This window comes from Telopea speciosissima, chromosome 2 (assembly GCF_018873765.1).
Source record: "Telopea speciosissima isolate NSW1024214 ecotype Mountain lineage chromosome 2, Tspe_v1, whole genome shotgun sequence".
Classification (NCBI taxonomy): Eukaryota; Viridiplantae; Streptophyta; class Magnoliopsida; order Proteales; family Proteaceae; genus Telopea; species Telopea speciosissima.
In genome coordinates, this window is record NC_057917.1 from 61,576,018 (window position 1) to 61,602,554 (window position 26,537).

Consider the following 26,537-nt stretch of genomic DNA (forward strand, 5'->3'; position numbering starts at 1 on the left):
ACATGCTTGGTACGATCATGCTGTACTAGGTTGTGTGCTATGCTGATTGCAGCCTTGTTGTCACAGACTCACAATACAACATCTTAGGAAGGCGAATAGGAATACCAAGATCTTGTAGCAAACCTTTAAGCCTAAGTAACTCACAAACACCTTGTGCCATAGCTCGAAACTCAGCTTCGGCACTAGAACGAGCAACTACATTTTGCTTCTTGCTACGCCATGTGACAAGATTTCCACCTACAAAGGAGCAATACCCAGAAATAGACTTGCGATCTGCAGAACCAGCCCAATCAGCATCGGTGTATCCCTCTATCCGTAGGTGACCATGTGCAGACAAAAGAATGCCTTTTCCAGGAGCTGACTTCAAATAGTGCAAAATACGAAGAACAGCCTAATGTAGTCCTAGAATAGGAATTAATCCCACTAGGAACCAAGTAGAACCAAGCTTAGGGTAAGTCTGCTGTTTAGGGCTGATTAGGGGCTGTTTTAGGGCAAAATTAGGGTTTAGGATGGGAATTTGGGAATGGGGTTTATAGGGTATTAATGGGCAGGTCTAGGGGGTCAATATGGTATAAAAAAGTTAGGGTTTGGATGAGTTTTGAAATTCTGCAATTCTGGACAGAATTGAGTTGCAGGTTTTGGGCTTTAATGGAGTTAGGGTTTATGGGATTCAAACCAAAAATAAAGGGGATCAATTGGGGAAAAGGATTAGAGGATTAGAAGAAGAATTTTGGCGTCAAACTTACTGAAGATTCCACTGGCAGCAAGCTTCGATAGTTGTGAAGGATAAAGCCACCTTCGAATTTGAAGAAGATCCTCCCAGCCGTCACGGCGTAAGGAGTCAACCGGATTCCACCAGTCCCTTTCCACCTTGATAGAACCACAAGGATGCACACTCACAAGGAGCACAGGAGCAGCAACAATGGCAGCCAACAAGCAAAAGCTTTTTCATTAATCAAATTCGTGTTCAAGGCTTTGCCCCCTTACAACCTTATATAAAAGACTCAAAAATAGACTTTTACTCTAAAAAGGAAAGCCCTAACCCAATTCCTAACCTATTAGGTAACTTAAACTGACTAGGAAACTAAAATAGACTCAAAATAGAGTCCTAATGACTTAAAAACAACTTAAACTACTTAAAATAAAGAAGATTCCCTACTAGCCAATAGGATATAAGAACCTCTTAGCCAATAGGATCACTTCACTTAAATTAGACCAATTGAACCAATTGGATGCAACCAATTTAAACCGGTTCAATCTAAAAATAGGAAAATAAACTAAGTATTGGGCTAATCCCGTATGCAACCTATATGCCCCTAGTTTAGGCTCATTAAAGTGGCCTAATACATAAAAAACCCTTGGGAACAAAGGCCCAACATGTATATAACCCAACCCTAGGCCTATTTCTAAAGAAATAAGCCCTATTTGGTGATCATTCTGCATCACAGCCTCTATATAAGAAGTGTAGGGATCATGCATAAACTAACTCACAACACTTATGGCGACAGCAATGTCAGGACGAGTGTGTGAAAGATAAATCAGCTTCCCTACAAGTCTTTGGTACCGGCCTTTATCAACAGGCTCACCCTCATTTTCCTTGAGCCGAACAGTGGGATCCATAGGAATATCTGAAGGATGGCAGCCTAATAACCCTGTTTCAGCCAACAAGTCTAGGACATACTTTCTTTGGGAGAGAAATATGCCTTTAGAAGATCTTGCCACTTCAATCCCAAGAAAGTATCTTCATTTCCCTAGATCCTTAATCTCAAATTCTTGGCCAAGGAAGGTCTTCAACCGTCTGATCTCATCACCATCAGTGCCCATAACCACTATGTCATCAACGTAGACTATAAGAACAGTGAGTTTTTCACCAACCCTCTTGATAAAGAGTGTGTGATCGGCATTACTCTGCTTATAGCCCACAAAAATCATGGCCTTGTGGAATCGACCAAACCAAGCTCGAGGTAACTGCTTCAGCCCATACAGTGCACGCTTCAACCTACACACTTTTCCTTTATTTCTGTCACAAGAGAACCCTGGTGGAATGTCCATATACACCTCCTCCTCCAGTGCTCCATTTAGGAAGGCATTTTTGACATCTAGCTGCTGCAAATCCCATCTAAGGTTGACTGCACATGATAACAACACACGAATAGTATTTAACTTCACAACAAGTGCAAAGGTTTCCTGGTAATCAATGCCGTATGTCTGAGTGAACCCCTTGGCCACGAGCCGTGCCTTATACTTATCCACAGTGCCATCCACCTTCTGTTTCATCACAAACACCCATCTACATCCAACGATTTTCTTCCCAGGTGGAAGAACCACAAGCTCCCATGTGTTATTTTTCTTCAAAGCCTCCATTTCTTCCATCATGGCTGCCATCCACTTTCCATCTGATAGAGCTTCCTGCCAATTGTTAGGAATACGAACAGAAGAAAGAGAAGAAACAAAAGCACGAAAGGATGGGGAAAGGGAGTCATAAGAAACAACATGAGATATGGAATGCTGAGTGCAAGTCCTGACACCTTTGCGAAGAGCAATAGGTAACTCAGGAGAAGGAACATTCCCAGGTGGAGAGGCAGGTGTTGGATCCAGGTTCAGCAATTGGATGGGTACTGGAGCAACAGTTGATTGAACCTGCTTATGTTTCCTTGCATAGGTCTTCATGTTAATAGCATCAATCCTCCTCTGAAATTCACTAATAATCCTCTGGACAGGAGTCTGGATTGGGGTAGTTTGCTCCCCCTGCATAGGAATCTCTCCCCCTGACTCAGGGGGGGTACTAGGAGCAATCTCAGGGGAAGTACTAGGAGCAGGCCGAACTGGTTCAGACTCATTGTAAATAGACTGGAGTGGAGGTGGAGAGTCTATAGTCAGCACATCTTCACTAACACTCTCCCCCTGAAGAGGTGGGGACACATAGTATAAAACACTCTCATGAAACACGACATCCATGCTAACAAAAGTCCGGCGGGATAGAGGGTAATAGCACTTGTACCCCTTTTGTGTAGCAGAGTACCCTAAGAAAATGCAGCGAAGACTACGTGGGTCAAGTTTACCAGGGGACCTTGTATCCCTGGCATAACAAACGCAGCCAAAAACCTTAGGGGGAACTATAAAGGAGGAAGAGCCAAGTAATAGCTCAACAGGGGGTCTAGAGTTAAGGACCCGACTGGGCAGCCTATTAATTAAATAGGCTGCAGTAAGGATAGCATCCCCCCAATAAACGGAAGGGACATTGCGAGCAAACAGAAGAGCTCTGGCAACCTCCAAGAGGTGGCGGTTTTTCCTCTCAGCCATACCATTTTGGGCTGGAGTATCAACACAGCTGGTCTGATGGAGGATTCCATGGGCAGAAAAGTATTTTTGGAACTGACCTTCCATATACTCTGTCCTATTATCACTCCTCAAAATTTGAATAGGGGCATTAAATTGAGTTTTAACCAGCTGGTGAAAGTGCTAAAAACAGGAAAAAACTTCATTTTTGGTGTGCATAAGGTAGACCCAAGTGAACCTAGAATAGCAGTCAATAAAGGTTACATACCACCGATGACCCGAAAGAGAAACTTTTCTACTAGGACCCTACACATTAGTATGAACAATATGAAATAAGGAAGATGACCTTTTATTAGAAATTGGATAATTGGAACGTGTCTGTTTAGCCAAGACACAAGGCTCACAAAAAAAACTTCCTTATTACAATTATTACTTAATGCTGAAAATAAAGTAGATAAAGTACCTAAAGGTGGATGTCCTAGTCTAGAGTGCCAGATGTGTAGTTCAGAAGAGAAGGATGCTGGGGAACAGAGCCTAGAAGGTAAAGCCTGGGTAGATGCAGGATCTCCATCAAGCAGGTACAATCTGCCATGCACTTTACCCGATCCAATCATCTTCCTCAAGTCCAGTTCCTGAAAAACACAATGAATGGGAAAAAAAAGTCACTTTACAATTTAGAGATTTGGTGATACTGCTAATGGAGAGAAGATTAGTGGTAAACTTGGGAATATGCAACACAGATGACAATGTAAGAGAAGGGGAACAGCCAATGGATCCTTTCCCGGATATGGAGGAGAGGGACCCATCAGCAATTTCAACTTTGTCCTTACAAGAAGCAGGAAAATGTGTTAAAAAGACTGGAGGAACCTGTCATGTGATCAGTAGCACCGGAGTCTATAATCCAAGGAGTGGAAACTACTGATGCACAATGACCAGCAAAGGAAATACCTGTACGAGCAAAGAAGGAACCTGAACTGGCAGCAGATGTAGTAGGGGCAGCGGATGTGTTCAACGTCAGTAGTGGGAGCTGGAGCTACACTTTCAGTGTGATTGGCTTTGTTTTTAGGCTTAGCACGACCACGTTTGGCCTCAAAATCGGTAGGCTTCCCATGAAGTTTCCAACACTGAGCCTTAGTGTGATATGGTTTGTGGTAATGATCACACTTCACAGGCTCTTTAGCTGTAGCAGTAGCAGCAACACTGTCAAAAGAAGTATCAGGGGTGGAGCTAGCAGTCTGTAAGGCTGATCTATCAATTTTAGGAGTAATCATCATAGCAGCCCTCCTTGTCTCTTCACTGTGCACATAAGAAAAGGTTTCCTCTAAAGTGGGGAAAGGAACCCGACCAAGAACTTGCACCCGAATAGGATCATACTCATCATTGAGGCCAGCCAGAAAGTCATAGACCCGAAACTGATCTACATAGGTGTGGTAGGCAGCAATGTCAGCAATAGTAGTAGGCTGGAACCGAGCATAGTGATCCAATTGCTGCCATAAACACTTGAGGGCAGCATAATATTTAGTGACAGCCATCTCCTTCTGAGTAGTATTTTGAAGTGCCTTCCTGATTTCATAAACCTGAGCACCACTTCCTGAACGACCATAAGTACCCTTGACAGCAGTCCATATCTAAGTAGCAGTGTCAAAGAGAAGATACTAACTAGAGAGGTCAGTGGTCATGGAGTTCAGAACAAAGGACATCACCATTGCATCATTGGCAGCCCATTTAGTACGAGCAGCACCTTCTTCAGTAGGCTATTTGGTGGTGCCAGTAAGATGGCCAGCGAGTCCCCTACCAGCCACGGTCAAGGATAATGATCTGGCCCAAATTAAATAGTTTGTGCCATCAAGCTTAATGGCAGCAGCATAGGGAAGAAAATCAGTCCTAGTCTAATCTCCTCCAGAAGTAGCCGAAGTTATCTCTGAGTCACCCGTATTTCAGCCAGGCAGAAATCGATCCTCTAAATTGGAAAAATCAGAGCTTCAAAAAAACTGCAGCAGTTGGAGCTGAAAGACAGGTCGAGTGCAGCAGTATAATTAGGGAATTATCCCTCAAAAAATCTCCTCAAACAGCAACCCAGAAAGCCAAGATCGATAAGGTGTCAAGGTTTTGAAAAACCCTAACAGTTGAGATCGATAAAGGGAGAAGAGGGGCTGTAACTTGAGGGCTTCAGTTTGTGATGATTCAGGTGTGATAGATGCTGTCCAGAGGCCTGCCAGTGGTGCTTCAAGGTGAACAATCAACCTTCCAAGTCTATAAGGTCGATCTCCAAAAAATAGGAGCAGTCCAAAAATCGCAGAGAGAAAACACAGCAGCTATCGTGATCTGTAGTTAGGGCATTAAATTTGAGGTGTGATGGAGGGCAGCACTTGGATCATAATAGGATCACCTCATTAGTGCTGCCCTTGAAGGATGGAGAGAACCAAGGAAGGGGAAAGAAGAGAAAGAGAAGAAATCGATGGAGAAGATGGAAGAGAAGAACAATGGAGGGGGAAGGTTTTGAAAAACCCTAGATCAGAGAAGATGGCTCTGATACCATGTTATCAAAACGAGAAACTGAAGAATGCTTGAATGATCGATTGTGATCAGCCAAGCCTATTATTTATAACTTTAAAAATTACATCCACATGACAAAAATACCCCTACCATAGCCGATATAGCTAGACCAAAACCAGAACTGAAGAATGCTTGAATGATCGATTGTGATCAGCCAAGCCTATTATTTATAACTTTAAAAATTACATCCACATGACAAAAATACCCCTGCCATAGCCGACATAGCTAGACAGTACATAAAACACTTAAAAACATAAAAATAAACACCAAAAAGACCAGAATACCCCCCCGGTATTCTGGTTTACACTATTCAACACCTTTCTAATAAATGGAAAATGAAAAAACTTAAACCAGAACAGAAACAAATGGAAAGGCATATTTTTTCTATCAACAACAGAAGCACAGAATGCTAAAGCAGAAATTCCACAAAGGTTCAAATAGAAGTTCATTAAAGAAATTATCACAAGAAATACTCTAAGAAATTGCTATGATTTTTCAAGCATCAAGTGCCAAATCCAATATCGACTCAATGACTTCATCATGTTCTGTAAGACAGTTACTTTTGGCAAGATGACGGAAGACTTGCTAAAGTTTTCACACCTGAAATAACAATCTGAAGAACAAATAAGGTGTAACAATAAGGCATACCTCTTCAGACCCTAAAGGAGGCTGTCGTGGTTTTCCCCATACTAGCGACAATTTATCGAACTGTAAAAAGGAAAATTGAAAAGAAATATAAATAATCTGAGGTGATAAGGAAAAAATTATATTTAAAACAGGAAGGAGGAAAGCATATGAAATCCCCAATGATCCGTGAATAAATTAAAACCTAAAAATTTGTATATTAAAATTTCAATATCAAATGTTGCATATATTCTTGCTCAAGGAAATTTTTAGTCTTGAATAGAAACAAAAAAAATTATATTACATCAAACAGGACATAATCTATACAATTAGGCAAGAAGGGGTCTCAAAAAGAGGAAAACCAAAGAAAAAAGTAACACAAATAGAAAGGAAGAAGATGTAGGCCCCCAACCAAAATATCACCATCTCAACACACCATAACTTCAACATCAGCATCATACTTCCAACAAGAGCCAACAGCACCTACCACCACCCCCCACCGGGGGTAGGAGGAATCTCACTTTCTCCACATTCATTGTTGCCCACAAAAAGAAACAACCCAGCACCCATGAAAAAATAATGAATAAAAAAACCTTATGTTGAGGTAAGAACAAAGCCCCTTTTAATGCAGAAGAGATTCAACTAAGAACCACTCTACAGTAGGATCGATAATAATTGCAGCAGATCATCAATAATTGAAGCAAATCAGAATTAGAAGGTAAACACCAAAATAGAACATAGGTGCTGCAGATCAATCCAGCCAACAGGAGGCTCTGAAACTGGATTCGAGTGGACCTCTTGCAGGTCTGAATCAACCCTCCAAATATCACCCTCGATGGAGCAGAGGATGCTGGACGCCTGGACCAAGACCCTTCGATTGCAGCAACAGAGAAATAGAAAGGGATGCAGCCGCAGGTGTACTGAAGATATTCCCTGACTCTGATCAGCAACAGCAGGCCTGGTTGTTGGTTAGAATGGCTTCTAGTCCCTCACAGATGTACCAGCAGCTCTCGATTGCAGTCTCAAACAACAGAGAAGGTGGAACTTGAATGGGGAAGATGGAAAATAAGGGGGGTATGGTTTTGCCTCTCTCAGCCAGGCTCTCCAGCCCTTCATCCTCTCACCAGGACAATAGTAATGCTCAAAGCATATTCTCATTCACCAACACAATCATGGGATGTCTCCATGGACGGTTACAAATATTTAGACTCAAAAGGCTGAGTCAGAAATAGAAAGAAATAAAATAGCAGTCTCCTATAAGGCTGAGACTTGCTTTACAAGCAATAAACTGACTTAGAAAGTAAGTAACTGAAATAGAAAGTCTAACTTGGCTAAGTTACTAAAAACCAAAATAGAACTAATTAAGATCTTCAAATCTTCTAGGAGTCTTCTAGATGCTGCAGCCGATTCTGATTCCTTGTGGTCTCCACTTTTAAAATAACTTTAAGTGTTGCTGCCGGCTCTAGTGTCTTGTGGTCCCCACCTTTAAAACAACTCCATCGGCCCAGCTGAGAACTTAAAACAACTTTAAAAATTTGACAAAATTACCCCCATGCATAAGCAAAATTGAACCTTCTAATAAAGCCTTCATGTAATCTGGTCTTGGACCCCACAGGATGTCCTAGTAATATTCCCACCAAGGCAAACATGGGGCTATGACACTGTTCACGTGAACAGTGTTTTGGTCTTTTATTCTTCATGTTTCGATCCAAGTCACCTTTATTAAACCAAAAAGAGAGAAGAACCACAAGACAAAAGTTTGGTCTGGGGAATTGTACCTAGTCCCTACAACCTCTACCACTTCATGATAATGACGAGTCACTACAAAACTCAAAAAGTGTGTCCATCCATCCATATTGTGTCATACGAGGGTCTTCAAAGACAGCTACAGTACGCAAAACTAGAAGTTTCATCTGAATTATTTTTTAACCAGGCCACACAATCTTCAGAATATTACTGATTGCGACTCATCTCTCTCCTCAAAACTAGTGAAGAGCTTATTTGCGTAAATCTTCGCCTCCTGTAAAGACAATACCCAGTTTTTACCAAACTGTAAGCCAACTCCTCATTTTTTGGAGGTCAAGGAGCTCAGAAGATTATCCTCTACTACCCACTTCCTAAGAAACCTATACTATCTTTAGCAGAACATTATACAGATTCAAACAGTAGATGAAAACACTTGGTCTGCGTTTGGTAGCGTTCTTCAGAACGTATTTTTGCGTGTTTTCGTTCTGCAAGAATAGAAAAACAGGCAAATTGCGTTTGGCAAAATTGTTTTTTTTTTTGTTCCTAAAGAACGAACCAGACAGCTTTTTGGTTTGTAGAACACCATTTATGAAACACAAACATTTAGGCTGCGTGTGGTAACATTCTTCGGAATGTGTTTTTGTGTTTTTTCGTTCTACAAGAACGAAAGAACAGGTAAATTATGTTTGGCAAAACTCTCTCTCCCCTTCCTGCTGGTTCCAGTGCTTTCTTCAAATTGCCTCTGACGACTCTGATCCCCGTTGGATCGAAGCCTTTCGAATGTCCAAACCCTCTTTTACTCTCCTCCTTGAAACCCTAAACTGGAGGACTGCCCTCTCGATTACACCCTCGGAGCTGCCCTTTTCCGCTTGGCTCACGCTGCTTCCTTCAAGTCTATTGGGAGGCAATTTGGGCTTGATTCAGCCTCTGCTTGCCGTGCTTTCTATACGTTCTGCAAGGCAGTTAACGATCAATTGTTGCATTTGTTTGGTTTCCCCTCGGATTTGAGGAGGATCATTGATTGTTTTGGTTGAACTTCACTCCCTAATTGTTGTGGCATTCTAGGGTTCAGCAGGTTTCCTATCAATGGAGGAGCGTTAGGGAAGAAAGATGGGACCATATTGCGCAGGGTTTGGTGGATGCGGAAGGGAGGTACTTGCATGTCTCCACTGGTTGGCCGAGTTACATGAGACCAGACACAATTCTCCGCAAGACGAAGCTATTTCTATGAGTCGAGAAATTGAAGGCGTTGTTGAATGGGTATGCGCTTGAGCTTGGCGATGGCAAATCAGTACCTCAGTACATTCTGGGAGATTCTTGTTTTCCTCTACTTCCATGGCTTCTTACACCTTTTCAGAATTAAACAATGACGACGAGCTCAGTTCCTCGCAACAGTCATTTAATTCTGTTCATAGCAGGGGAATGAAATTGGTTGATAAGGAGTTTAGGAGGGTTGAGGGACGGTGGAAGCTTCTTTCGATGAGGTGGAAAGAATAGGGTATGGAGTTCTTGCCATTTGTGATTGTTACTGCCTGGCTGCTGCATAATTTTCTGATGAAATGTAAAGAGTAGATACCCAATGAAAGTAAAGATTGGTCGATGGACCAAAGGTTTCCTGTGTTTGATGGGTTGGGGAATGAGAGTGAGAGTGGGGAGAGGATCAGAGAAGTTCTTGTGTCTCACTTGATTCTGATGACAGAGAGGAGATGATGGAGTTCAATTGGCACTGGCAGAGGCAGTTGAGTTGCTACTGTGTTTTTTTTCCTTTCTTTTTTGTTGATAGTTTGAATGAATTTTGTTGCATGTAGAGATGTTGTTATGTATGTCTTGAATTCCTGGACCCGTTTCGAAGAATGACCCGCTCCGACATTTTTGGTGGCGACCCGAATGGAACTTTTCTGAGATCTATGATGGTAGCGAAGGGCTTGGGCCCATCACTGATCTCATTGGGGGTGCGGGGGCGAAACCCCCGTGTACGATTCGACCCAACCCGATGGATCGACCCGGATCCGATGGAGGAGTATTTATGTTCTTTACCCGCTTTGTTGTATAGAGTGAAGATTTGGGGTTTTCGTTTTAGGGTTTCTGGGAGAGAGAAGCAGCGCCGTTTTGGGTGTCCTTGAGAGATCTCCATTGTAATTTTCTCCGATTTACATAGTGAAACAGCTTCGCCTTCGCCCGTGGACACAGCACACCATACTGGTGTGTGAACCCAGTTAAATCTCTGTGTCGCCTTGCCCTATTTTGTTTTCTGTTCGTGTTTTTGGTTGGTGTTTGTTCTAATAGATGTGGTTGAAGGGTTAATTTTGATTTCTTCAGAGTCTGCAACTGCTCCTCTTCAGAACTAAAATTCCATTTTTGTGCAAGGATAAGGAAGAGAGAGGGGTTAGGATTGCTGTCCTTCGTAGTTTGTACCATTATGTTCTTCTTCTTCTATCAATAAAATTTGGTTGCTTATCCAGAAGGGGAAAAAATGTTTAGATTGCACCTTGGGTTTGAATTTGATAGAAATGGAGGTGGATGCATCTTCCGAGGCCTCTAGCTTTTTATTTGTAGATTAGTGTAAAATGGTTGTTCTTCTTTGTGTTTTCTTAGCTGTTCATGCATGCTTCTAGCTTTAGGTGCTCCAATTTGTAATTTCAATTGAAAAACGAGAATTTGACATATTTTTATAATTATTTTGGACATTGGAATGTTAATGACATTTTTGTAATTTTGTGTTAAGGTTGGTTAAGGGAGTAATGGCTTTCACAAGTGTTATTTGGTATAATAATGAAGGTAATGGCATTACTGTAATTACTGGTAAATTATTAAGAACAGGTTTTACCAAACACCATAGTTGTTCTAAAACTGTTCTGAGACCAGTTCTGGAACGGATTTGCCAAATGGTCAATTACAGACAAAGAACACTGTTCAAGACCAAGAACAGCAAAAAAAAATCTTTTCTGGGAAAAAACACCCGTTCTTGTCGAAGAACGTTTCCAAACGCAGCCTTAATTTTCAACGAGTAGCTGAGTCCCAATTGACATCTGCTGAAACGTTTGTTTGATCATCTCTTCTTACAACACGGTATACTCCCGCTCATATGCATTTATGATCATTAAAAGGCTTTCCACTCAGCCAACAAAAGCAGTAAACTATTCTTATGGGGCTTACTCTGGTGAATGGTCTATGGACCATCATATAAGAGCGAAGGAACAAGACTACTAGAGATAGAGAACTACCCAAGAGATCATGGGCTTGACAATGGTCTGAATTTCTAATTGTTCTATGCCTCTTGAGATATACTGGGAATTTTCCCAGTAAACGTCCAAAGATCTCTGGGACAAAGGCTTTTAATAGCCTAGGTGATTTTCCAATGAGTTTATAACCAAGGGATAACACCAAATTCATTTTGATTGCTATCCGTGGGAATCCATGTCAATTTGGAATCAATGGATTATTCAACTAAAGTGGTGACTCCATTCTCATGTCTTATCTAGTCTTACTCCAATATAATTGGAGTCACTAGCAACTTAGCAAGGTCAGACAAAGGCAAAGCTATTGATGCAGAATTATCACCAAACTGGGCTTCTTTTATTAGGAATAAATCTATGGTTGGGATATATATATGTTGGGCCTTTGATCCCAAGGGTTTTCTATGTAATAGGCCACTTTAATGAGCCTAAACTAGGGGTATATAGGTTGCATACGGGATTAGCCCAATACTTAGTTTATTTTTATGTTTTTTAATTGAACCAGTTCAAATTGATTGCATCTAATTGGTTCAATTTAAGTGATCATGTGACTTGGTTAAGTGGTCATGTGATGTAAGTTGGGCTGGATTAGGATTCTATAAGTCCAGCCATGTTTTGAGTCTATTTCCTTTAGTATTCTAGTTTCCTAGTCAGTTTAAATTACCTAATAGGTTAGGGATAGGGTTAGGCCATTCCTTTTTAGTGTCTAAGTCTATTTTTAAGTCTTCTATATAAGTTTGTAAGGGAGGCCAGCATTAGATACGAATTTGATTAATGAAAAGCTTTTGTTTGCTGCTATTGCTGCTGCCCTGCTCTGTTGAGTGTTGCTCCTTATGAGTGTGCATCCTTGTGGTTCTATCAAGGTGGTAAGGGACTGGTGGAATCCGGTTGACTCCTTACGCCGTGACGGCTGGGAGGATCTTCTTCAATTCGAAGGTGGTTCTATCCTTCACATCTGTTTAAGCTGCTGCCAGTAGAATCTCCAGTAAGTTTGACACCCAATTTCTTCTTCTAACCCTCTAATCCTTTCCCCCAATTGATCCCCTTTATTTTTGGTTTGAATTCCCATAAATCCTTTTATGTTGCTAGATTTATTATTCAGCAGAATAGAACAGGGCTCCAAAATGTTGAATACAACAGCATATAAGTCAACCACAATTGTAGACGCTGAATTTTGTCACCCCATGGCGATGATGGCAACAGGACACGGACAGACATCGGTATCTCTCTCAAGAAGGACTCTTGTCCCTACATCTGAACCAAATCACCCTAACATCCCTAAAATGACTTATCAGACCCTTTTACTAAACGCTGAAGGAGGTACTGCTCACCCAAAATCAAGGAAAAGTGACAGTGCGCTCCCACGGCGCCGTGGACATTTCAACGGCACCGTGGGGGCCCACCACGGCACTAGTGTACTTTTTCCAAGGCGCCACGGAGGGGTGTGACATCAGCCTGCTGACGTTACCCACAGCGCCGTGGAAAAGTCCCCCACAGCGCCGTGGACATCTACACGGCGTCGTGGAGGACAGACCCTCCCCTATAAATAGGAGGGTCCCCCTCCCTCCAACAAGCTTTTCTCAGGTAAGGAGACACTCCAGGGCTTGTTTTGCCCCCTTTTCACCCTCTTTTCCCCCGCCTTTCCCTCATGAGTATGTGAATGAGTGGAGTTCTTTGACGTGGGTAGATCCTTCGGTTACCCATTCAAACATAGAGCGATTCTGCTCTTAGGTATTGTTATCCCGTAAGTGTACGAATAACGAAAAACCCCCTTCACAACAGTTATTCTGTCTGTATACAGATAACGAGAATCTCTTATATAGCCGTTACTCTGCCCGAAGTCTGAGTGACAAAACTCATCTCGTATAGCCTCATTCTGTCTGAAAAGAGAGAGACAAGCCGATCGTCCGTCTCCACCTGAGCTGCAGGACATCACATATTTCGCCCTCGGTGCGCTTTCATTTATTTCTTGTATTTCTAAACAGATATCTGTCTCTTTTCCTCTCATTATTTTTGGCATAATGTAGACAATTAAAGCAACTCGTTTAGTGTACATAATAAATGATTTTTTCTTTCTTCGTCAAGATTAGTGCATCATAACTTAGCCTTACATATTAGTATAGGATATATTATCAAGGGAGAATATTCGAAAACCAGCATCTAGTAGAAAGACCGGTTTATCCGGGCGAGGTGGGTGCCTAACACCTTCCCACCCTCGTAACCTAACTACTTACTCTGAATCTCTGACCAGACCATATGGAATCACGTAGCCCTTTCCGCTAACCCCGGACGGGGCTACACCCATTAGGTCCTAGGCCCTAATCCTAGGTGGCGACTCCATTTCTTTATAAAGCATGATCCCAATCCCCATGATGATATATCGGAACGATACGCCATTATTCATCCGAAGTCAATCCCTGTCGCCATAACGCTGAGGAACCCTCGTCCCGAGGACCACGGTACGTACACCAACAAATTCTGAGTAATCCACCAGTTACTGACATTGAGCTGAGAGTCTGACACATTGGCAATAGGGGGAAAAACTGATGGCTGACAGCAAGAGCAATTTTCATGAACATGTGACATGTGCATAACTCATAACCATTGACAACATGTTCTTATAATAAAACTTAACATAACTCATAACCATTGACAACACGTTCTTACAATAAAACTGACCATGAGGATTACAGAGAGAGAGAGAGAAGAGACTAAACAAATTGAACAGAACTGAAGGCTCCTTTCTGTACCTCCTTACAATCAACAAGCTCAAAAATTCCCACTCTGGTGGCTGCTTCTTCAGCATGGTTTTGTTTCCTACATGTAGTTTTCTGTTTAACAAGGCGAGAGGTCTTTATTAGACTTCCCAAATAGAATGTTTAAATCCTTAAAAACTAATAATGCAATGACTGTGAACTAGAGGACAAACATTTATGTGGGCCAACATTCAACAGGCCGGCAATATTTCATTACATTAACATACTATTTGGACAGCATTTCAGAACTCAGGCACTTTCGACCGTCTTGACACTCATGACACTCGCAACATCTTCACCATATCTCCTTAGAATTGATGAGAAAGGTCTAGTATATAAAATGCATAAAATTAGGAAGTTCAACTGGAACAGGACCCCACCCAATTCAATAAATTCCAAATCATGTCCAAGCAAAGGCATGATAACAATGCATTCTCCAAAATCAAAGATTTCGTACAGAAGAAGAGGTAGATCTATCAAATATTACCCAATCTACCCAGTTTGGACAAACAGTTGAGAGTTGTCTGTTGGCACTCATTATCATGCAAGAGGAATTAACTAGAGGACCAACTCAAACTTGAACCACTTGATTCACTACACATCATTGTCAATTCTCTTGTGACAAGAAAATAAATGCCATAACATATTAGAAACTTGAGGTGATTTAGAGGTCAACTCAAGGGAGTGAAGTCAAGATCAACACCAACACAAGCCAAGCCCTAGAAAAGGGAAGGTAAACCTCTAACCTAAGGATGAACCCAGTATTCCTAAGTATAATTATCCACTTATCTGTTGCTTGAACCTGGTTGTCCTGGGCTACATTGGGTCAAGGTTGGTTAGGCTTAAATGGATATATTATATGTTATTAAAGCAACTTACAAAATGCTTGTAGGACTCAAACTCAGTATCTTCGAAATACTCACACGATTAAATCCATAATTTTTTTTTTGGTGAATATAATGTATTACCAAACCCCAGGAGGGGGCAGGGAAAAAAAGGGGGGAAGGGGGTATACAAAGAGGAAAGGGTGAGAGAGAGAGAGAGGGGGGGCAGCCGAGAGCCAACCTACGCAGAGGTGGGGGCTTGCAAAATAGAAAAATCAAGACCCCAGGATACAACAACATTCCTGCTCCTTGGGGTATCAATAATGGATCTATGAGGGATAAAACTGAGCTTGGAGGAGACATCGAAGGAGATGGCTTTCCAAATCATATCAAAAGATCTAGAGTTGGAAGTCCATCTCCTAAGATTCTTTCCATCCAAATGTGGTAGATAGCAGAGCCAAAAACAAGCTTTCCGACAGTGTCACATATAGTGTCTCTAGTAAAGATCATATCCAACCAGAGCCATTCCCTATCAAAGGCGAGGGGTCTCCTGCTGCACGGCCAAATGGTTGTGAGGGCTTTTTTCCACATGGTAGAGGTAAATGGGCAGGCAAAGAAAAGATGGGCTAAGTCCTCGGAGCCATTCCAACAAAAGATGCAAGAGGGGGAGACAGGGATGTGACGGTGGAGGAAGGCTTGGGTGGGAGGCAAAGGCTAAGGGATCTCCAAACAGTGAAGCTATGGCGAGGTATATGGCCTTTCAACCAGACTAGCTTGTGCCAAGGGACAAGGGGGGGGCCAGAGTTCCTAAAAAAGTTCCAAGCCGAACTGGAGCTAAAGAGGCCGTTGGAGGAGGGAAGCCAAATAACCTTATCCGCATGACCCGGGGAGGAGGGACGGCCAGATCTGAGAAAGGATGGTGGGGAGGGAGGAGGGAGGGGACCAAGAGCCTTGAGAAATAATGACTAAAAGAGGGGCAGATTAGGAATGCCAGAGGAGTAGATCGACCTCGGCCCAAAGACGTTGTAAAGTACTCCGAGAGGATGCCAAGGATCAAACCAAAGAGAGGTGGAGGATCCGTTGACAATGGAGGGGGAGATGGCTCTAAGGGCGAGGGGGTGAAGGAGGAGAATCTTACGCCAAATCCAAGACGAGTCAGAGGGGATGGGGGCAGTCCAAAAGGAGTCCCTTTTGAGAAGATGGGAGTGAACCCAGTTAACCTAGATAGAGTCATGCTTGGAGGAAATTTTCCAAATGAGCTTAAGGATACCCGCGGTATTGGAGTCGCGGATGCGGCGAATGCCCAGGCCTCCTTCAGCTTTGGGAAGACAAATGGATTTCCAACTAATTGGGTGGAGAAATGTGAAAGTTTCTTTCCCTTTCCAGAGGAAGGCACAGAGAAGGTGTTCCATAGTCTTGATGGTGGCTTTAGGAATACCATAGATACCACACCAGTAAATGTAAGAAGGCTTGGAGGACTGATCTAATTAAATCCATAATTAATATAAGAAGAAAAAAAAATGGAAAATAAAAAACTTTAACTATCCATACGAAACTACAAAATCCCTGTGCAATGTAATGCCTAATCATAGGACGGCTGTTTTACGGAAATCAAAAGCTCTTGCAGGTAAAAATCTGCATGGGATGTTCCCTTGAAAAGTGCAAAGTTCTACAACTACTTCAATCTAGGGGAGCAAATCGGACCAATAGATGCTCTTTCTGCAAACGTAATACGGCAATGACAGACCCTTTGTTTCTACAATGTGAGTTTCTTCCCTTAGAGTTGGTTCCCCTCTCAGTTGAAGCTGATCCTCACCTCTTAACCTTCTCCAAAGCTCAAAGCAAGAACTATGGTTGTGTGGGAATTGTTAGCTTTTGGAATTTCTTGGGCATTGTGGAATGAGAGGAATGGGCATATCTACAATGAAAAGACTCAAAACTGGTCTCATATAGTTACTGTTATTGGTGACTTTATTATCAAGGCATCGCCAAGCATCCAGGCTCCTTAGGCGCCCTTGTTGGTGTCACCTAGATTTTGGACCCTCACCAATGCCTTGGTCGCCTTACCACCTTGATAACTATGATCGCTATGGGCCAACAATTGAATAAAATTCCAAATATAAGAAGCAGTGGCAGTTCCGTAAATTTTGAGACAAACTAAACCCTAAGAGTACGGTAACTGAATATGGGACAAAGCAGGAATTATCAAGGGCAATTATGGGATTTAATGTAGATATAGGATAAAGCAGAAATAAAATTCAAAGAATACGGGCTTTATGTAACTTCCTTAAATCAGGCCCTTATGTGTAGAAAAAAACAATCCTTTCTTCTTCTTCAACCTCTCAAGTCTCGACCTTACCAACTGGGTGGTAGATCCAGGTAAGGTTCGAGTGTGGGAATTAACCCATACGGCTTTCGAAGGAACCGTCTTCCAGTTGGGAAGCTAAACATCAAGTAAGTGGCTAGATGAGGATAACTAAGCTGACACGCGGGAGTTGGCTGCTGGCACAACAGGGTGGTGCCTTACCGCACTGCAGACGGACACACGGTACCGTTCATGATGGTGCTTCAGGAGAAGAAAAGTAGCAGTTGAGCCAACCTCCGACTCTTCACAGCAGCAGCGTAAACTCAAGTAATTTTGTTCAATTCCAATCTGAATATTACAATGGTTTACATGAGAATTTAAAGAATTGTAACAAAAAAGTAAACCTAATAAATATATATGGTTATTCTATTCGTTACATGTCCAATGCCGACAAACTTGCCAAGGAATCTTCCATTCTTATAGATGGCCGTTGGTGTCTAGGTTGGGTGTTCCCTCTTTAGTATGGTTAAGATGCGTAGAGGTTGTGAGGGGATTAGTAGGAAGCCTAGTGGATCTAAGGATCTTGTGGAGTGGAGTTAGAGATGTAAACGGATCGAATTCGAATCGGATTGGGTACTATCCGAATTCGAATTCGTTTACAATTCCGCTATCCGAATTCGATCCGAATATCCGCCGAATATAATAACATAATATCAAATTCGAATTCGACTTGTTAAACGGATTCCGGATATTATCCGGTTCGATTCGTTTAGCAACGGATACCAAATATCCGAATGTTTCTATCCGATTGTCCGCTTACTGTTTTCTATTTATTGAGCTTTATTTCTTCTTAAATCCTGTTTGCAAGTTCCTCCAAAGTCCAATTTAAAGATTTCACTCATGAATATAATAAAACAGAAAAGCCTAATCTAAAACCCAACCAAACCTGCAGTATCCGAATATGGAACAACCCAACAAATATAAAGCAATAGGTGATACTGTAGATAAGACTAATAACAAATCCAACATACAACAACCAGATTCATACGTTAAAAAAAAAAAAAGAATCGAAAGATAGAAACTCACGTAAATCATGGTTGACAGGCTTGAGATCGACAACCTGAACAATGAGTTATGGGACTTCAGAGGACGATCCAAGAGATGGATTCGCTAGAAATTAGAATGGTAGAAATGGCATCAGGGGTAATGCTATAAAGAAGAAAATGATGCATATGAAACAATAGAGAGAGAGAGTTACCTTTGACAGTTGCTAGTGATGATTGCGCATGCAGAACGACGTCTCTTGTAACAACGAAGATGTGCGCAGGAAGGCATGAAACGATATGTATATGAAACTAGAGAGAGAGGGATTATAGATTTGTAGTCACAGCGGATGAAGGCAAAGAGAATGTTGAGCTTTAGGGTTATACTTTAGAGTCTTGAGAGTTGAGAATTGAGAGACCGAGAATCCGAGATTTCAATTTTCAAAGAGGTTTTTGGCTTTCCAAGTTTCCATCGAGACTTTTGGCTTTCCTATCTTTTTTTTTTTGTCTTATTTACATTTTTACTTGTGGCTTTCCATCGAAACTTTTGGCTTTCCATCTAGACTTTTGGCTTTACTAATTCCTTCTTCTTCTTTTTTTTTGATCTTATTTACATTGTTTTATGTATTTCTACTTTTTGTTTTGTTTTTATATGTTTTTCTAATAGGTATATGATAACATCTATCATAGTCAAGTAGTAATACATGTAAAACAATCATATTTTCTAACTTATTAGCTACTAAGTTATAAATATAAATAAAATACAAAATCCAAGAAGGCAACTTAATCGGATAGACGATACGAATATTTTATTTTGGATATTTTAATACCGTCGGATAGCTAAACGAATCGGATAATAATAGATCGGAAACATGGATTACCATATTTGTATTTGATTAGTTTCGGATGGATTCGGATAGTTTCCGGATAGTGAATTTTCGAATACGAATCCTCATAAACAAATACGAACTCGGATCGAATACGGATTTTCGACTATCCGTTTACATCTCTAAGTGGAGTGCCTCCCATAATGGTCGCTTCTCCTCCTCGTCCCCTTGGAATTTGGTGAGAACATAGACTGAGCCGGTGCCCTGGTTCGATGTTGTTTAGTTCAAGAACCACATCCCTAGAGACAGTTTTATTGTGTGGAGAGTCATGACTAAATCTCTTCCAACTCGAGCCTTCCTTCAAGATCGTCAAGTTCCTTCTCCATCTTGTTGTTTTTGTTGGAATGCTGCGGAGGATATCCATCATTTATTCTGCTGTTGCCCCCTTCTCAATGTTTCTCTGGGAAGGGACTCTGTGTAAAAATGTTGGTCCAATAATCAGAGGATTGGGGATTTTGAGGTTGAGTAGAGGTGGATTAGGAAAAACTCAAAGGCAAGTCTTGTTTAGATTCCATCGGTAAGATAGCATTTGGTGCTACCATATATCATATTTGGATGGAGTGGAACCTTCAGAATTGGGCTAGGCGGTATAGAACTTATCACCAAATTTGGGATTCGATCTCTTTTGAGGTTAGGGATAAGGTGCAAGCTCTACAAGAATCATGTTTGGATACTCCCCGTAAAGGATTCATGGTTCCTCTTGGAATTACCTACTCGCTAGTGGCTCCAGTTGCTTCCCCTTCTTAAAGGTGGTGTCATGGTTGTATAGGTTTTCTTTCTCTTTTTTTTTTCCTTTTGGCTTTCCCCAACTTCTCTTGTAAGGCACCCCTTTTTCCTTTTTCTGTGCTTCATTGAATATATTGGTTATTCACCTAAAAAAACACACTGAAGTAGAGTTTGAATCAAACTCCACAACCCATAAAAGAAAATTACAAAAATAACCTAAATGTTCCTATGTGTAACTGCATCAGCTCTTCTGCTCTTAAAAGAACTGAACTCCATAAAGTTAGGTCATGAACCCAAGATATCGTTATAGTGATCTCAAGCTTAAGGTGGCACATATCTCGAGGAAGACGGTCAAACCACAACTCCATGAGTGGGGAGGAGTGAACCATAGTTGGACGAGAGAGAACTGTTGCCGTCGAGGCACGTACATCAATGCATGAGAAAACATCAAAACATTTCGCCCTTCTTGTTTCACCTTGATGGTGTTCTGTACACCATCGTAGAGAATACCAGCCTTTCGTTGCCAAGGTCACCCTAATGGAACGTCATAATGCGCTAGGGGGCTGACTAGACAAGACACCTAGCAGTGAAGCAGCCCAAAATGTAGGTCACTACACCGGCCTCTTCTCTAGCATTAGGCCCAAAACCTCATACATAATTTTTTTTTTAAAAACTGCATTGGCAGGAGGTTAAGTGCTCAAACTAAGCTTGCGGAGATGAGGTTAGCTTTCGCTCCTATGTGGACTATCGTCGAATCCTCACCATATAATAGAGTACCCTTCGGTCAGAAAAGGGGAGCCTTCTCTACTAGTCCATTGGAGAAGGAAGTACGGCTAGCTGAATTGGTTTCAACCTCATTATCATGACCATAATCAGTGTCATCATCTGGATCAGGATTCAGGAGAACAACACTTATAAAATTCCATGTCATCCTTATCGTCCATATTTTCCAACATCTCAACTATGGTTAGAGGATGGGTCTTGTTGGGACACTTGTTCCTGAAGTGATATTTCTCAACACAATTGCAACACACGATATTATTTAGCCACTCGCTACCCCTAGAGATCTTTGGCTTCTTTTCATCAACTTTACGAGACTCAATCTTCCTTTCCTCGGTCGTGGTTGTAAATCAGTGGGCTGAGGAAGTCTTATCATTTCCTTTAGATGACTGTACTTTTATGCAGTAGTCTAGGGCTCTAGGCATATGCAGCAGCCACATCAACTGATATGACATCCTCGTTAGTAAGCTCTAACTGGATCTATGTGTTCAGCTGACTGATGTACCTCAATACATGCAATTGATTCGTCTAATGCATCTAAAAGATAATTTGTGGGATTCCATGGTGTAGGTATCCACATTTTTACTACCTTGATAGAAATTAACCATCTTGTGGAGGAGCATCTTCTCATAATTAAGAGGAAAGAATTTTACATTCAATATCTATTTCGTAGCCTCCCAATTTGTGACGGATCCAAGTCGTCTAATGAGCTTTGATTGTAGCACATCCTCCCACCACACATGAATACCCAGTGAATTTAGTGAGGATGCACATGCACTTTTTTTCGTCTAGAAAGGATTTGTAAGCAAAAAAAACCTCTCAACTTTAGTCAACTAGTCAAGAAAATCCTTGGCTCCCTCCTCACCGACGAACTCTGGAACCTCAATCTTGATGCCATAATCCCAGTTGGAGAATTGTCGTGTGACATCCTAGGAAATAACTGCCTCAGGTTGCTGTCTTGGAGGCGTATCCGCAATCCGTAAAGTACCAAACTGGAGAACTGGTGTAAAGCCCTCGCTTTTTGGTTCTCTTCATAAAGGCAAAAATCTCAACGAGAGTGCTTTGAGTTTCTTCCATGAAATTGTCACATTTTGCCTCACTCCTTCGCTGATTTTCCTGTAATTCCTTGTACAGGTTGAGGAGTTCAGTGTTGGTGAGGTAAGAGATGCTGTCATAGTTTGAACTACAAGAAATTCGGCTTTGATACCAATCAATGCCACCACAGAACCCAAAACCCAATTTACGACCACTATGGCCCACTCAAGTGAATAAAATTAAAAATATAAGAATCAGTGACAGTTCCATAAGTTCCGAGATAAACTAGACCCCTAAGAATAAGGTAACAAAATATGGGACTAAGCAGGAATTAATCTAAAGAGAAGTGAACAATTCTGGAATTTTACGTAAAGATGGGATAAAGTAGAAATAAAACTCAAAGAAATAAGGGCTTTCATGTAACGTCCTTAAATCAGGCCCGTATGTGTAGAATGATTTCTTCTTCTCCAACCTCTTGACCTTACGGGCGGTAGAACCAGGGCAGGTTCGAATGTAGGAACTCACTCATACGGCTTCTGATAGAGCTGAAATTACAGGAGATGGTCAGAAACTCAATGATCTGTCGATTCCAATTGATAGGCACTCAAACAGCAATCACAAGATGAGATAATACTCAAGCAACTCAGGTCCAGCAGTAAGAGGAAAACCAGCTTCTTGTTTCAAATTGATTCTCACAACAGGGCAGGTTTTATGGGTTGAGATTCAAGGGGTTTGGTCACCAAAGGGAAGGCTCCTTTAGGTACAAATCCCAGGTTTAAAGGGCAAGTAACCAGGGAGTTTTATCGATTTATGCCCAACCCAGATGTACTGCAAATAGCAGGAATAAAGGGGAAACAAGGTACAAGGGAAAACTAGGAATGAGAATAGAGCGTAGGTTTGAAGAACAAACCTGAGAATGAGAAGAGACAGAGAGAAGAGAACAAAAGAACCAGTCGAACCAACCTCCGACTCTTCACAACAGCAGCGTAAACTCAAGTAAGTCTGTTAAATTTCAATCTGAATATTACGATAGTTTACACGAGCATTTACAGACTTGTAACAAAAAGTAAACCTATTCAAACTCAACGAATGAAGTACAGTACTAGAGTTTGAATCGAACTCCCCAACCCTATCTCCTACGACCATGGAAAGAGAACTCGGTCGAAACCACCGAGATATCTTGGTTTCGCAAGAAACCGAGACGAGATGTGGGTGGCTTTTAAAAAGTCTGGTTTCGATCAGTTTCAACCGAAACAACCCATATTTTGAAAATCATATAATTAAATGATATTTGGCATAAATAAGTGTCTGTCTTGACAACTACGATCCTCAGTACACGGCGCGTACACTAGTAAACTTGGGTCAAAACCACAACTACTATTTTGATTGTTTTTTGTGTGAAAATTGTTCATGCATTGTGGTTAGAATGTCAAAAATATGTTGTATACAAAAAATCAGATTTTTTAAAAAAAACATTTTTGGGCCTCGAAACCACCAGCTCGAGTTGGCTGGGTAAAAATCACAGGTTTCAACTAGTTTCGACCATATCTCGGTTTCTAGCTGGTCGAAACCCAAATTTTAGAACCTTGCCTACGACTCTATCAATCAACAAAATAAAAGGATAAAAGTATAAAACATTACAAAAATAACTGAAATGTTCCACGAGTAACTGCATCACATGGAAGGTTTCCCAAGGGGCACCCTGTGGCTGTATACACTGATAAGAGAAAAGTCAATAGAATTTCCTTTTGTGCAGTTTTGAACTGTAAACCTTTGATGCTCCTTTTTCCCCTTTTGACAAGGGGGCAAATCGCACTGTTATAGTTGTAAATAGTTTTACATGTTCTCGTAATAAAGTTTTCTTTTCCTTTTTGTCTATCAAAAAAAAAAATTTTAAAATTAATCAAAACCTATAACAGTTGTAGAATATAGAACTTAAACCTCTAATGAAGCCCCCAGTATGACTCATTTTATCTTTTCCTTTTTTGTCTATCAAACAAAAGTTACAAAATTAATCCACACCTATAACAGTTCTAGAATATATAACTTAAAACCTTTAATGAAGCACCCAGTTTGACTCATTTTTTAATTCTAAACAACTAGAAAAAATAAATTTCACGATATACCAGCGTATGATCCAACATCCAATTATAAATCAAATCTCAGTCAGAGTTTCAAACCATGTTAACCTTAAAGTATATTTATATCCACTGTGACTGACATCCATTGGAAGCACAAAGATCCAGTGTAGCTCAGAACAAGATTTCACTACTAAGAGAATTTCAAAATAAACTACCAAAAGGATCAAATGGTTACCTCCAAAGGATCTGGGGCAACTGAAGATTCTTCTGGTACTTTTTGTGAATGATTGGGCCCCGTCTCATGGATATTATTTGGAAGATACTGGTGCTGATTCTTTCTTCCACTGGAGCTTAAGCTGTCACCATGACTTTCACGAAAGAGTTGTGTTGTTGTTTCCCGGGCAAACCTTGTCACAAGGGAAAATTTCTCCAATACCTGAATTGAGAGATCACGAGCAGGATCATGTATCTTCTGCCTAGGCCTCCCACTGTATTGGGAACTGGAACTTCCACCATAGGAATCCTCCATAGTTGTCTCTGAGTTTTCGTTTGAAGGAACATGACTGGCTGCTATTGATGCTGGTGGGGAATTTGTAACAGAAACAGCCCTCGGTAGCTCCAAAGAAGACAAACTTCTCTGAAGTAAGGATTTGCATAAAATGGAACAAAAAGAAAATGCTATTAACTGTTAGTCAACAGATAATATCACTGATTGTATTATTTAATCATAAGTTAATAGGAAATAAACATCGGCAAACAAACCCTAGAATAATGCTAATACCAGTCATAAGAGAACAAATAAAGAATATGATGAACAGTACATGCATCAAATCACATCCCCAACCAGTGATCCAAGACAGGTTCAAACTAGGGTTCTGGATGACTAGGTGGTTCCCCTGCAGGTCAGAGCATTCTAAACCTTCAGGGCCAAACCTCCCAGTCCATATCACTCCAAGGATTGGATGTCCTTCACAAACCATTGACTATCAAAGGCCCACCCAGTCCAAGCTTAAGCTATTGCTCTGTGGTGTTGGAGGTCTTAAGTTAAAAAATCCCCACAACCACGTGTCTACAAAAAAATATTTTTAGTACGACATATATTGCCAACTACCCCAAGGCCAAGCAGTTCAGCCATCAGGCTTGGATGATCTGATTAAACCAGAACACAAATACCTGATGGCTCCTTAAGCTCTTAGGGGGTGATGTAGGACAAAACATGAAGAAAAGAGGCCAAAATGCTGTTCACGTTATTGTTCACGCGAACAATGTCACCTCCCCTTATTTTCCTTGGTGAAAATATTCTTAGAAGATCCTTGGTGGGGACCACATGAGAATCCAAGCTTTGACAAGGAGGAGGATCAGCTGCTAGAAGACTTGAAGGTCTGATTTTATTTTGTTACTATTCTCTTAGAAGTATTTAGTTACTAAATATATTAGTTTTTGTTGGAACCACTTCCTCTAAAAGGCCGACCTTGTAGGAAAGGGAGGAAACATGTATATCAAACAGGAGCTCTAACACGGCGGACTATCCAAAGGGGGACACGGGTGGATAAATAATTCAACACCTGCCCGCTCCCAGAGGGACTCGATACCGTGACCCATGCCTGCTCTGATACCATGTTGGAACCACTTCCTCTAAAAGGCCAACCTTGTAGGAAAGGGAGGAAACAATATGTATATCAAACAAGAGCTCTAACACGGTGGACTATCCAAAGGGGGACATGGGTGGATAAATAATTCAACAGTTTCTATTTTAGTTATTCTTGCACGTGGCTGAAATATAAAGCCTAGTAGTTTCTAATTTTAGTTACCTTCTATTTTAGTTAGGTTTTAGTCGTTTCTATTTCCCTACTTTCTATTTTCAGTTAGTTTCTATTTAGAAAATTTCTATTTTTATTGTGAGCTTGCCTAAGCTATTAATAGGCCCCCTATTGTAAGGAAGGAGCAAATTTGGAGAATAGAATTTTCAGGCCATGTCGCCATCGGTTATGGGAGAAATTCCATGTTTCAACAACTAGGATAGCTATGGGTGAGAGACCCAGGCTGAGAGCCATTCCCCTACTCCCTTCTCTTCTATCTTCTCTATATCCTAGAATTTTCAGGCCATGTTGCCATCGGTTATGGGAGAAATTCCATGTTTCAATAGCTGGGATAGCTATAGGTGAGAGACCCAAGCTGAGAGAGCCATACCCCTGGCCCCTTCTCTTCTATCTTCTCTTCTTTATCTTCTCGTCCATTACAATCGATTCCTTTTTGTGTTGCTACTACCAGTGATCAATACCATTGCTGTGAAGATCAACTGAAGGCTGCTACCAATCTCCAAACACAACCAAAGTTGCTGCTGCTGTTTCTCCCATTCAATTGAGGCTGCTGCTGCAAGTTGAATTGTTGCTGCCACTCCTGAGTTCCATAACTCCGCATCCTACCAACAGAATCTGCTGGGTTTTGGAGCACAGAACCATACCACCTACCCCTCCACTCGATCCCAATTCTATCCTATTCTGCTGGCTGGATTGCCCTACACCACTAACCTTCTATTTTCATTCTTAACTTCCATCTCCAATTCTGACCATCAGAACTGAACCGAACTTGCAGCAAAGCTTCTCACCATCAATGTCTACACTCGATCTTCATTGGGACTTGGGAGCCAAATACAGTG

General features: G+C 41.3%; 1 protein-coding gene across 2 annotated transcripts in view; it reads right to left on the minus strand.

The window, feature by feature from the left end:
* The window catches only part of LOC122651391 (TBC1 domain family member 17), a 48,923-nt gene that overhangs the window by 13,795 nt on the left and 8,591 nt on the right, over window positions 1–26,537 (minus strand). The window contains exons 7-9 of one of the 2 annotated variants that reach the window (XM_043844771.1): window positions 24,114–24,515; window positions 14,192–14,272; window positions 6,484–6,543 (exon numbers count right to left, since the gene is read on the minus strand). In XM_043844771.1, the coding sequence (XP_043700706.1) occupies window positions 6,484–6,543; window positions 14,192–14,272; window positions 24,114–24,515 (543 nt within the window). The remainder of the gene's footprint in view (window positions 1–6,483; window positions 6,544–14,191; window positions 14,273–24,113; window positions 24,516–26,537) is intronic. The other variant, XM_043844772.1, reaches the window with a different exon arrangement.